Below are 11,536 nucleotides of genomic sequence, written 5' to 3' on the forward strand. Positions count from 1 at the left end.
ATTTGATGTGCCAAACGTGAGTGCATGACAATTGACAAATAATCATGAGAGCAGGTGAAGCACGCACGGAGTAGATCCCCACGGAGAGAAGAAGCTCCAACGGAAGCAATCGGAGCCATTCATCGCGTTCCCCAACGAACCCATGATGCAATGCAGCTAACTGTGATACCAAACCCAACGCACCCATGGGGAAGCACGCCTGGCACAGTATATATATATATATATATATATATATATATATATATATATATATATATATATATATATTCACTCCCATTCCCCCACTTGAATCTCTTCCAACAATGAGTCCCAACAATGCACTGCACTCGAGCAGCAACTACTGCTGCATCTGCATGGACATGCAGAGAGAGTAAACGGTTTACAGTGATATCGAAAAGGATTGTAGTAGTAGTAACCCAGTGAAAAAAGGTAAGCGGATGACCACACAAGAAGCATACACAGCAGCCAAACGGAACTGTGGAGATTGGTGTGCCAAATGGCTGGATTTATTTCTTGAGTATGATACTACTGCCAGGTTTCAAGAAGAACGAACAGAGTCCAATAATTTGCGCCTTGGGATCTAGTCGGCGTAGAAAACTGTGGACTTGGGATCACGGGTCCATGCTGCACCAATTGGTACTACTTAACTGAGAGTGCCCCGTGCATTACAAGCATAGATAATTGCGTCACTACCGAAAGCATATTTAAACTAAGATAAGCTCCGAGAAAATGTACTAAACACGCTTCAACAGGTCGCCACTCACTTTCTACTCCCTCCGTTCCTAAATATGTCTTTCTACAAATTTCAACAAGTGACTACATACGGAGCTAAATGAGTGAATCTACACTCTAAAATATGTCTATATACATCTGTATGTGGTAGTCCATTTGAAACTCTAGAAAGACAAATATTTAGGAACGGAGGGAGTACGTATCTACTTAGCAACGATCGAAACATAGAAAATGTACGCATGGATGTTACATGCAGCTCATCTTAATTTAGGGAAGCCCAATCTCATTCAGAGGTTCAAAACACAAGACAGCGACATACAACTAGCCTGATATGTGAGTCAGGGTTCAAAACCAATATCCATTCTCAGACATTATAGCTCCATATCTAGCATCGGTACCATCTGAACTAGGATGATGAATCATGCTAGAGCCATATGTCAATTTGAATGCAATCTATGATCCCGTGATACTAGCCTTAATTTTGATGGGGAAAGACAGATGATGCCTGATCTTAACACCTTAACGCACAACATTCATTTGCGCTACTCTGAGGGCTCCAGTTAGCAGCCGGGTGCAATGCAGGAACCAACAAAAAATGGCTCTGCAACCGACAATAGTGTGGACTATGAGCGGTCTGATCCAACTTATCACTCCAGGTTGCCAGATGTCACTACAGCAGGTAATGATATCGATTACTGCTTCCATGCATCACCGCAACTCTTGCAGCACAGTAAGCCCTGAGTGTCAGTTCATTACTTCGCAGACTTATCATCCATCCCCAATGCCTTCATTAGAAACGCATACTCGAAGGCTGTCTCCTCGCACCGCATGAAGCGTCCACCCTCACCAAAATGGCCACTCTGCATATTAGTTTTGAGAACAACAGACTTGGAACAGGATGGGCACGTGACATCTCTCACTTTTGAAACCCACTTAGCAGCTTCCCAGACTCCTACCCTGTCAAACAAAAAGGAAATTTTGGCCATTCAAAAGAAAACCAACAGTACACAGCTGGAAACCTTGACTACGGTGTTGTGAGCTGAAAATTTCACATGGAAACAAATTATCCAAACTGCAGTATCACAAGAGTAAAATGAAGTAGACAAAAACCTTGTATCATTAAAAGAGGCAGTCACCAGAATTGAGGGGTAACATTTGCCGGGAGATAAGTTGTCATAGGGAGAATAACTACGGATTGCATCAAATTCAACTGGGATATTAGGGTCACCAAATTCTTCGTAGTCCAAGATGGTGAGAGGTAACGTAGGATCCAACATTGTATTGCATATATCAAGAAAGGGGACCTGTTTCAGTAGAAATACATGTCACTGATACTGGAAAGCCCAGAAACATCATTTACCAGTAGAAGCAAAGAGAAGGGAATAAGCACAGCAAATCCCAGATGATAATGATGTATCGACGGATGAGCTCAAAGATTTACCTTGAGAACTGCAGCAGAGAATAAATTTGGCAACATATTAACGACCGCCCCAACCAGCAAACCACCAGCACTGCAGCCCATAGCACAAAGACGACTTTCATGCACAAAACCTTCCTTGATAAGATGCATACCACATGCCGCAAAATCTTGAATTGAATTTATCTTGTTGGTTTTGGTGCCTGCTAGATGCCATGATGGATCCCCTCCACCCCTGCATGATTAGGCCAGGAAATTACAAACAATCGGGAACATAATATTTGCGGTGTCAGTCATAAAATGAATTTCCTTCTAATCATACATGAAAAGTCAAAAACAACTATCTTATCATGTTTTAAGATTTTATTGTGGAGCATGCTAGAGAAATGGAAGATGTATATCACACATTCACACCACATTGAAGTTGTCAGCTCAGCCAAACTCTATTTATATTTTTGCGGGGAAGCCAAACTCCATGTTGATAACCTCCAAATGGCGCTGGATGGAGAAAATGATAGAACTTTGCGACTATTAAATGGCCACCTTACAAAATTCTAGCAAATTACACCTGTGACATGGATCACCATATCAGGGCGTGTTCGGATGTCCTCCCGCTCCACGCTTCACATAAAGCTGGAGGGGAGCTGAGCCGAACGAAAAAGCTCGAAGAAGCTAGCTTCGAGAAGCACGGCCGGAGTCCAATGTAAAAACACGAAGCACCAAAATCACAGCTCCAGGAAAACGAGAAGTGAGGAGTTCGGCATAATTACAAGGGGATGCCACCGCCAAGTCGAGAAAACGATTCGCACGGCTCAGCTCTGATGCCTGTTCCCCTCTCTCCCTCGACATCTCTTCTGCTCGAGACCTACCCAGCGCTGCCGGTCGCCGCCGCCACGCCCGATTCCACCCCTTCGCCGGTCGGCGAGCCTCTCCGCCGGTAGATCCGACCATTCCAGCCCCGTTCCCGCCAGATCCCGTCCCGAAGGAGCACTTTCCAGCGCCGCCAGCCAGGAGCAGCAACCCCACCGGCAGGAGACGCCCACCTTGACGCCATTGATGCCGGTGCTCACCATGTCGTCCTCTGAGCCAGCCTCCTCTCCCTCGCCCCCTTGCCCCAACCCAAGGTGAGCTCGCCTTTGCATCTTCCCTGTGGCTGGTGATGGTACTGTACAAGTGCTGGGAGAAGCTGTCAAGCGTGCCGAACGCGTCGGAATTGCCAGGTGAAGTGAGAAGCTAGCTTTAGAAGCTGGATTTGTGAAGTTTTAAGAAGCTAGATAGATTCCGAACACGCCCTCAGGAACCTGCTCTACTCCAGAACAGTGAAATCAGGCGGTCCTTTCACAAGATGATGGATCGACGTCTCAATATGATAGCAGCCTAGGACCTAATGTCTCTTTCAGGTGAAAATAAAAATTAACGTTCTGTATACTTAAGATTTGGTGAATAAAGACATCGTGTTGCACACTTGTAGGAAGTCCAAGTATAGGGTGCAGGTATGCTAGTCTGGTTCTTAAATAATCTAGTTTACCAAATAAAAATGCAGAGTTTCGCATGCTGCAGTAAGTTGTAAGATGAGTTAGGAAATACTGAATGATGATGGGGAAGTGCAGTCCTGTAAGCTGAAAAAATGCCGCAGGCATCAAACTGTACCTAACATCAGCAAATGCAAGAACCCAACCTCGAGCAAGCAGACTAAGCCTGTCAGAACACCAGCTTTTATCCAGATCTTCTCCATAAGCTCCATATCCATATAAGATCCCAGGCGATTCTCCATGAATATGAGCTCCCCGTGAATACAAGATCACTAAAGGTATCGAGACACCATCATGTGAAACAACTTGGACCCTCTCACAAGATACTAACTTGGAAAGATCACTCCAACTTTGTGAATCTTCAATAAGCTGCAGATTTTGTTGGATGCTTGAAACATTGGATTGTCCTACTGTGTATAGACTTGAACAAAGGCCAGTCACTTCCTCTTGATCAAGGATAGTAAATGTCTTCTTTCTCATGTCATAATCCACAGTTAAGTCTGGAATCTACAATCAAGCAAATTAAACATTTATTGGGAAAACTTATCTCTAGCAACACAATAGATGCACTGTACAATAATGTTGCTCAATTATCATAATAAAACGCCAGATTAACATGATGAATATTTGGTTCAATTATATTCTTCTACATGATATACAGTTCAATTACATACTTCATGAAATTGTACAGCATTATGTGAGTGGCAAAGGATAGAACAGGTCTGAGTGTGTAGAAAAGAATTTGCTGGGTGCTACTCCCTCCGTTCCTAAATATAAGTCTTTTTAGAGATTCCACTATAGAGACTACATTTGGATGTATATAGACGTCTTTTAGAGTATTGATTCACTCATTTTGCTCCGTATGTAATCTATAGAGGAATCTCTTAAAACACTTATATTTAGGAACAGAGGGAGTATTATATAAATCATAGAGTGAGATTCAGGGAATTGAGAAAAGAAGAGCTGAAACCAATATCAACATTGAATATAAGGAAATGCCCATTGACACAGATAAATAATGAGAAACTTTGTTGAATGTTGTACCACTGGTGATGACACCACCAGACGAAAAGTAGATGACATGAAATCATTGTTGGGCCCAGGAAGAATGCTGCATAAATTTGAAGGTATTGGGAAAAACCATGGAGTGAAATCACCCAATTCCTTTGGCTCCTGGGAGAAAAACAAAAGTCATCAGCATAACTAATACAGGAGTGTTCAGAATCACGAGTAGCAACAATCTAGCCCATAATATGAAAAGGAAGAGAGAATGACAATATCAGAGTACAGATTATACATTGGAAGTGCAACAGATAAAGTGAAATTAAGACCGTCAATGCTTCAAGGTGGGTAGTATTTGGTGATCTAAATCATTATGGTCCAAGACAAAGTGTGTATTACATCTCTATGAGTAATATGTCCAAACATACAAATAGTAACAGGTTAACATGACACAAGTCAAATATCATACCTGAAAGTCGATCTGGACTGGCAAATCGATGGAGCAAAACAGAGGAAGCCCATCTTTTTGAAGAAAGAGAACTAAATGTTCGTGAAAAATATCCATATCCTGAAATGTGCAGTCCGACCCAGGGAGTGCCACAACCTAACAATAGAAATACAGGCAGCAACTTTGTAAGGTATGAAGTCTAATGGGAATAAATCTAATGCATATTCAGCAACGAAATGCGTTCAGGCAACAAAACGAAAAATCCACACTAGCAATAAATATGCTACTTATATACAGATGTCATCAACACTTGATATGGAAGAAAACAATGTTGAATCACTGACGAAGATATTTTTATCTTAACGAATATCACTCTGTTCACAAATATAAGATGTTCTAACCTTTTTTCTGGTTCGAATGTACATAGACGCATTTTAGTGTGTTCGTTCACTCATTTCAGTCCGTATGTACTCCATATTGAAATATCAAAAAACATTTTATATTTGTGAACAGAGGGAGAAATAAACTCTGCCTAGAAGTTTACTTTCTGAAGGAGGGAGAGACCTGCCATTTATCCATCAGTGATTTTTCAGCTCTACACCTGGCCAGGTAGTAGCCTTCAACTGCAGTTTCAGTATCTTTCAAGGGTGCATTAGTAAGAATATAGAAAAACCCATTATGATGCTCCAAAAAGTACTGTACTTTGTTGGTGCGTTTTTGTACAGGCCATAAGCCTTCTCTTACATTACCAGATTCCATCACATAAACCTGCAGCAACACAAGCACAAATCAGAAAGAACAATCAAAAACAAGACATGTGTTGTAAACGTCGCAAAATGCATTTCGAATTGGGTATAAAGTTGAAATAGAAACCTTCCTCAGATGATGTCCTTGTGTTAGAATTCACAGTGATATACTTGAAATCTTTTGTGCTTGTGATATCCACACAACAGTTTACATCATCCTCCACGAAAACTAAAAGGCCGGCCTCATTTGACTGCATCTTTTTACAGAAAACCCTATAAGATGAAAACATATCAAATACAGTAAAAGACTACAAGCTTCTTGAGCTTAACACTCTATTGCAGGAAGGAGACTTACTGATTGGGACGTAGAGTCTCATCACAGACAGTATAAAATAAATTTTCACTGTCGTGAGCCCATGCTAAACTGACAATTCCCTTGTCTGGCGGACTAAAAATGACATGCTTAGACTGAAGATCTTTCACTTCCAGCGAAAACAGTTCACCCCCAGATGTATCGAGAGTATATGCAAGAAACCTATGATCAGGAGATATTCGACAACTCCCAATGTGAACATAACCTGCATAAGTTACAAAATGATCCACTGATAAGTCTTCAGGCGCAAGCAAATAAAATGTCCTCATCGCAAGAAATCAATGATAATAAGCAAATAAGCAATGTCCAATTAACTGCAGTAAATATAACAATCAAACTACATCAAACTATACAATTGAAGCTCACATCAGTATATTATGTGTAAATATGGAGATCACACCAGACTACTTTATGTAGCAAAGCACGTACCAAATTTCTCTGCGATCTCATTCCAGTCAAGCAACACTTCTTCCTTCTCCCAGTCAGAAAGATAACTAAGGAAACGTCCTGCTAAACCACCAGAGGGCCTCAGCTTTCTCGACAAAACTGGGTACTCCATTCCGTTTGGCACGTACTGGTAATATGACCTGGATACACAAACATGAGCTATGTAAGACACAAAGGCAATTGTATTTTGTTGTGCAGCATCATTTACCTAGCAAAAGTATTTTAAAAAGTGCTCTCCCGTCTTTCCATTAGCACTTATTTCCTGAATAGGAGTGTAAAAGCTATGTTTCTAGTCAGAAGCATATATAACAAGTGCAACATTGTCCAAGGAAATTAGATGAACAGTGCATCCCCCAACCGTGTCCTGACGTGGCAAATGAAATTTGACAGAACAGTTCGAAGTCATACCCTAGCGATACAGTTCCAAGTCATACTCTATGGGATCAAACGAAATGGAGCAGTACGAACCAAGGGCCCCAGGGCTGAGGCGGGGAAACGGCGGAAGGGGGCAGCCGGGCGCGCATCTCGGCAGCGAGGCGCGCGCGGAGGCCGCCTCCGCCGGCCGAGGAGACGAAGGCGTCTGCGTAGGCGTTCTCGGCGGCGAGGAGGGCGGCGAGGTCGGGGTCGGAGGTGTCGCGCATCCAGTGGTAGGGGTCGCTCCACGACCTCCCGTGCGCCGACACGGTGAAGGGGACTTTCTTCGCCACAGGCAGCGGCGGGAGGGTGTCGGTGTTCGGGGGATGCGGCTGCGAGGGAAGGCGGGAGCGGCGGCGGCAGGTGGTGGAGAAGAGGCGGAGCAGGGCGGGGAGGGGGTGCCGCCGGTGGAGCATCACGCCGGTTCAGACGGTTTTGCAGTGCGGAAGCCTGGGGTTTTTCCTAAGGTTCGGGCCAGTTGTTTTGGGAGACCCAGAATCGCCCCCTCCCCAGCTTCTCGCAGCTCTATATTTTTTTTACAATCCTATCTCTCCCTAATTTCTCTCCAAAACTATCCACAATGGAAGTAACATCACCAGTAACATCACACTTTTCAAGATAATTTTATTTATGTGGCATATATTTGATGATGAGAGAGGTGATGATGATAACTTAGCTAGTTACTGTAACATCACACATACCAAGACAATATGAGTCTATAAACTAATAAATGAACCATAATATGACAACACATATATGTTACCACCCACTGTGAAGGTAGTAATATAGCCTAGTAAAATGTGATGTTACTAGTCTAAGTTACTTTTCATTGTGACTAGTCTAATAAAGCACGGATTGAGCTTCCGGGTTTACCGTCGCGTCATTTTTTTGAAAAAACTCCTGTGTTTTACTGTAATTAACCTGCGCTATAGTTTTAATGCTAATAAACAGAGAAAACGTTTCGTGTGTTGGGCTTGGGCCTCGACTCGGCCTTTAGGGTGAAAAAAAGAAGAAGAGCACGAACGAACCGGTACGGGCGAGGGAAAAAACGCACGCCCCGTCTCGACCTTCAACGCGTCGTCGGCCCCCTGCCACACTGCTGCGCACCGCCGGCCCCCGACACGCCGTCGTGCACCGCCGCAGCCGACCCCCGCCACGCCGCCGCGCGCCGCCACCGCCTCTACGCCGTCCGTCGCCCCCACCCCTGCGGCTTTCCATCACCGGAGACACACGACGCCGGCGCCACACCATCCCCCAACTCCTCTCCCCCCTCCTCCTATGCCTCCACCGCTCTTCAGCCGGCCAACTCCCTACTGAGGGAGCCATGGAACTGGTCGGCCATGCCCTCTAGGTGCTCCCCGTCATCCCGTCGCCGGCTGCTGCTCCGGGCCCGCCTCCTCTCAGCTGACATCGCTGGAAATTGGCGGCACCACCAGATCCCCCGTCTGAAAGTCCCCAAGTACCAGGTGCTTGCTCCCAGATCCGCACTATATACCCAATTTTTGCTTGATTGTGCAGATTTGTAAAAATTTCGATTTGGAGACGAGTTAGAATAACCTTGTGAATTATTGCTAACCTTGCAAGAGGCAGACAAGGAGGGTCTGATTGTTGCTGAGCCGAGCTCGTAAACGTCTCACTCATGTGGTTTTGTGCTATTCTGAATCTTCTTCTCTGAAGTGTGTTGTTTCAGTTTCAGACACAAAATGTGTTGCGCTTGCAGTGCATACCAATGCATAGTTTACCGATGTGTATGCGTGTTCATTTGATTTCACTCCAGTTTACCGATGTGCATACGTGTTCATTTGATTGCACTTCAGTTTACCAATTCTTTTACTGATCCAAGTTCAACATAATGTCTGTATTGTGCCCTCCAGACCTGAAAATTCCTACTTTTGGTTAATAAATCATGTTGTTCTCAAGACTCAACTATGGATGATCAGAACATTAGCAACCTTGAAGTAGCAGTTCTGTTATGTTCAGAATTTACTTAAAATTGAAATTTGAAAAGAGCATGAGTTTTGGGCTTTATTCTTCACCAGGATCTTTTAGTGTGTGCCTGCAACCATAGCTTCCATCGTCATTACCTTAGGTTTTTCTTTTTTCCATATGTTCGGCAAAGAAAAGTCTTCTAGCGTCATTGCCTTAGTTTCTTTTCCATATGTATGGCAAGTAAAAGTGACATGCATTTTAAATCGTTGGAAGTAAGCTTTGATGTGTTGTGATAACAATTAATCATGTACCTTCATATGCATGAAGAACAAAGATTTTTCATGATTTTGTATATCCTTCAGTTTCTTGTTGTAACCAGAAGAATTCACAAGCATTCATATGTAGAAGTGAGTAGAATTCATATGTAGCAGCGAGTCATGTTTGTACGTTTATACATTAGAGGTGTTTGTGCATGAGTCAATTGGTTGTAGCAGCAGGTAGCAAGTCTTCTCCAGAGTTGACGAAAAATATATTATTAGTGATTACTGCAACTCTTTTTTATTATTACAATTGATTTTCGCATTATCTGATTACTCCATCAATGAATCGCCATTTAATCGTATCTTTACGTAAGGTTAAACTTCTATTTTTGTTTCCCTCAAGCATACCAGGTCAAGCATGGTAGAAAAGTTGAATGTTTAATACTTGTTAGATAAGCTCAGGTTCAGCAGTTTCAGAACATTTTCGATATACAAATAGTGCTTTAGTTCAAGAAGACGTGTTAGTTTTGAATTCTCCTTGTGAACACCTCTTTACTTCAGAGCATCTAAATAGTGATGTACCCACTGTAGTTAGGACTTAAGATGTATCAGAACTTTTAAAGACATTTTTCTATAGTTAGGTTAAGAGATATATGATGGTGATGCCAGTGGTTGTGCCTGCCTTATCCAAAAGCCATATATCTTTGCAAAATACATTATTACTTGATGAGTTATTTCGAATTTGACCTCAAAAGTAAAGTAATGATGAATCAGGAACTTCATCTAATCTTCACCCTAAAGAGCATACTCCTTATGTTACTATTTCTTTCCCTAATGATGAACCAGGACCTCCATTTAATTCTGACCCTAGATAGCATGCTCCCTCCGCTACTATTGTTTATTTAATGGCTGGCCAAATGAGCTGCAGGAGCAAGAATTGCAGGATCAAAACAAAAAACCGGGGAAGAATATAATGTCACTGTGATTTGTTGCCAACAGTAATTCTCCACTGGAGCTCTATGTGCAGCAACAGAAAGTATGGCTTCTTCACGAAAACATCTTGATCCTTGTTTTTTCGTACTACTATTTGATACGTCTCCAACGTATCTATAATTTTTGATTGCTCCATACTATATTATCTATTGTTTTGGGCAATATTGGGCTTTATTATCCACTTTTATATTACTTTTGGGACTAACCTATTAACCGGAGGCCCAGCCCAGATTTGCTGTTTTATGCCTATTTCAGTGTTTCAAAGAAAAGGAATATCAAACGGAGTCGAAACGGAACGAAATCAACTGGAGAAGTTATTTTTGGAAGGAAACCTACCAGATGGACTTGGACCCCACGTCAAGGAAGGAACGAGGAAGCCGCGAGGGTGGGGGGCGCGCCCACCCCCCTAGGGCGCCCCCTGCCTCGTGGGGCCCTCATGGCTCCCCTGACGTACCTCCTGCACCCATATATACCTACGTAACCTAAAACTTCCAGAACGAAGAATAGATCGGGAGTTCCGCCGCCAGAAGCCTCCGTAGCCACCGAAAACCAATCTAGACCCGTTCCGGCAGGGCGTTCCGGCACCCTGCAGGAGGGGGCAATCCCTCTCCGGTGGCCATCTTCATCATCCCGGTGCTCTCCATGACTAGGAGGGAGTAGTTCTCCCTCGGGGCTGAGGGTATGTACCAGTAGCTATGTGTTTGATCTCTCTCTCTCTCGTGTTCTTGAGATGATACGATCTTGATGTATCGCGAGCTTTGCTATTATATTTGGATTCTATGATGTTTCTTCCCCCCTCTACTCTCTTGTAATGAATTGAGTTTCCCCTTTGAAGTTATCTTATCGGATTGAGTCTTTAAAGATTTGAGAACACTTGATGTATGTCTTGCCGTGGATATCTGTGGTGACAATGGGATATCACGTGATTCACTTGATGTATGTTTTGGTGACCAACTTGCGGGTTCCGCCCATGAACCTATGCATAGGGGTTGACACACGTTTTCGTCATGATTCTCCGGTAGAACTTTGGGGCACTCTTTGAGGTCATTTGTGTTGGTTGAATAGATGAATCTGAGATTGTGTGATGCATATCGTATGATCATACCCACGGATACTTGAGGTGACATTGGAGTATCTAGGTGACATTAGGGTTTTGGTTGATTTGTGTCTTAAGGTGTTATTCTAGTACGAACTCTAGGGCTGTTTGTGACACTTAGCCCAACGGATTGATTGGAAAGAATAA

At 43.2% G+C, this 11,536-nt stretch overlaps 1 protein-coding gene and 1 long non-coding RNA gene across 2 annotated transcripts; one reads left to right on the plus strand and one right to left on the minus strand.

Annotated features, from left to right (window-relative positions):
- Positions 1-957: 957 nt before the first annotated feature.
- LOC125509649 (Prolyl oligopeptidase family protein) lies at positions 958-7,594 on the minus strand. Its single transcript, XM_087526400.1, has 11 exons — positions 7,166-7,594; positions 6,680-6,837; positions 6,233-6,455; positions 6,011-6,150; positions 5,696-5,901; positions 5,153-5,287; positions 4,726-4,854; positions 3,800-4,188; positions 2,174-2,384; positions 1,843-2,036; positions 958-1,689 (listed from the first exon to the last, which is right to left on the minus strand). The coding sequence occupies exons 1-11, from the start codon at positions 7,525-7,527 to the stop codon at positions 1,485-1,487; spliced, it is 2,352 nt and encodes a 783-aa protein (XP_087382526.1). The 5' UTR covers positions 7,528-7,594; the 3' UTR covers positions 958-1,484.
- A 553-nt stretch (positions 7,595-8,147) lies between these two features.
- LOC125507117 (uncharacterized) lies at positions 8,148-11,131 on the plus strand. Its single transcript, XR_015604888.1, has 2 exons — positions 8,148-8,577; positions 10,229-11,131. It is a non-coding gene; the product is annotated as an uncharacterized LOC125507117 (long non-coding RNA).
- The last annotated feature ends 405 nt before the right edge of the window (positions 11,132-11,536 follow it).

This window comes from Triticum urartu, chromosome 5A, assembly GCF_056163025.1.
Source record: "Triticum urartu cultivar PI428250 chromosome 5A, HENAU_Tu73, whole genome shotgun sequence".
Taxonomy (NCBI): Eukaryota; Viridiplantae; Streptophyta; class Magnoliopsida; order Poales; family Poaceae; genus Triticum; species Triticum urartu.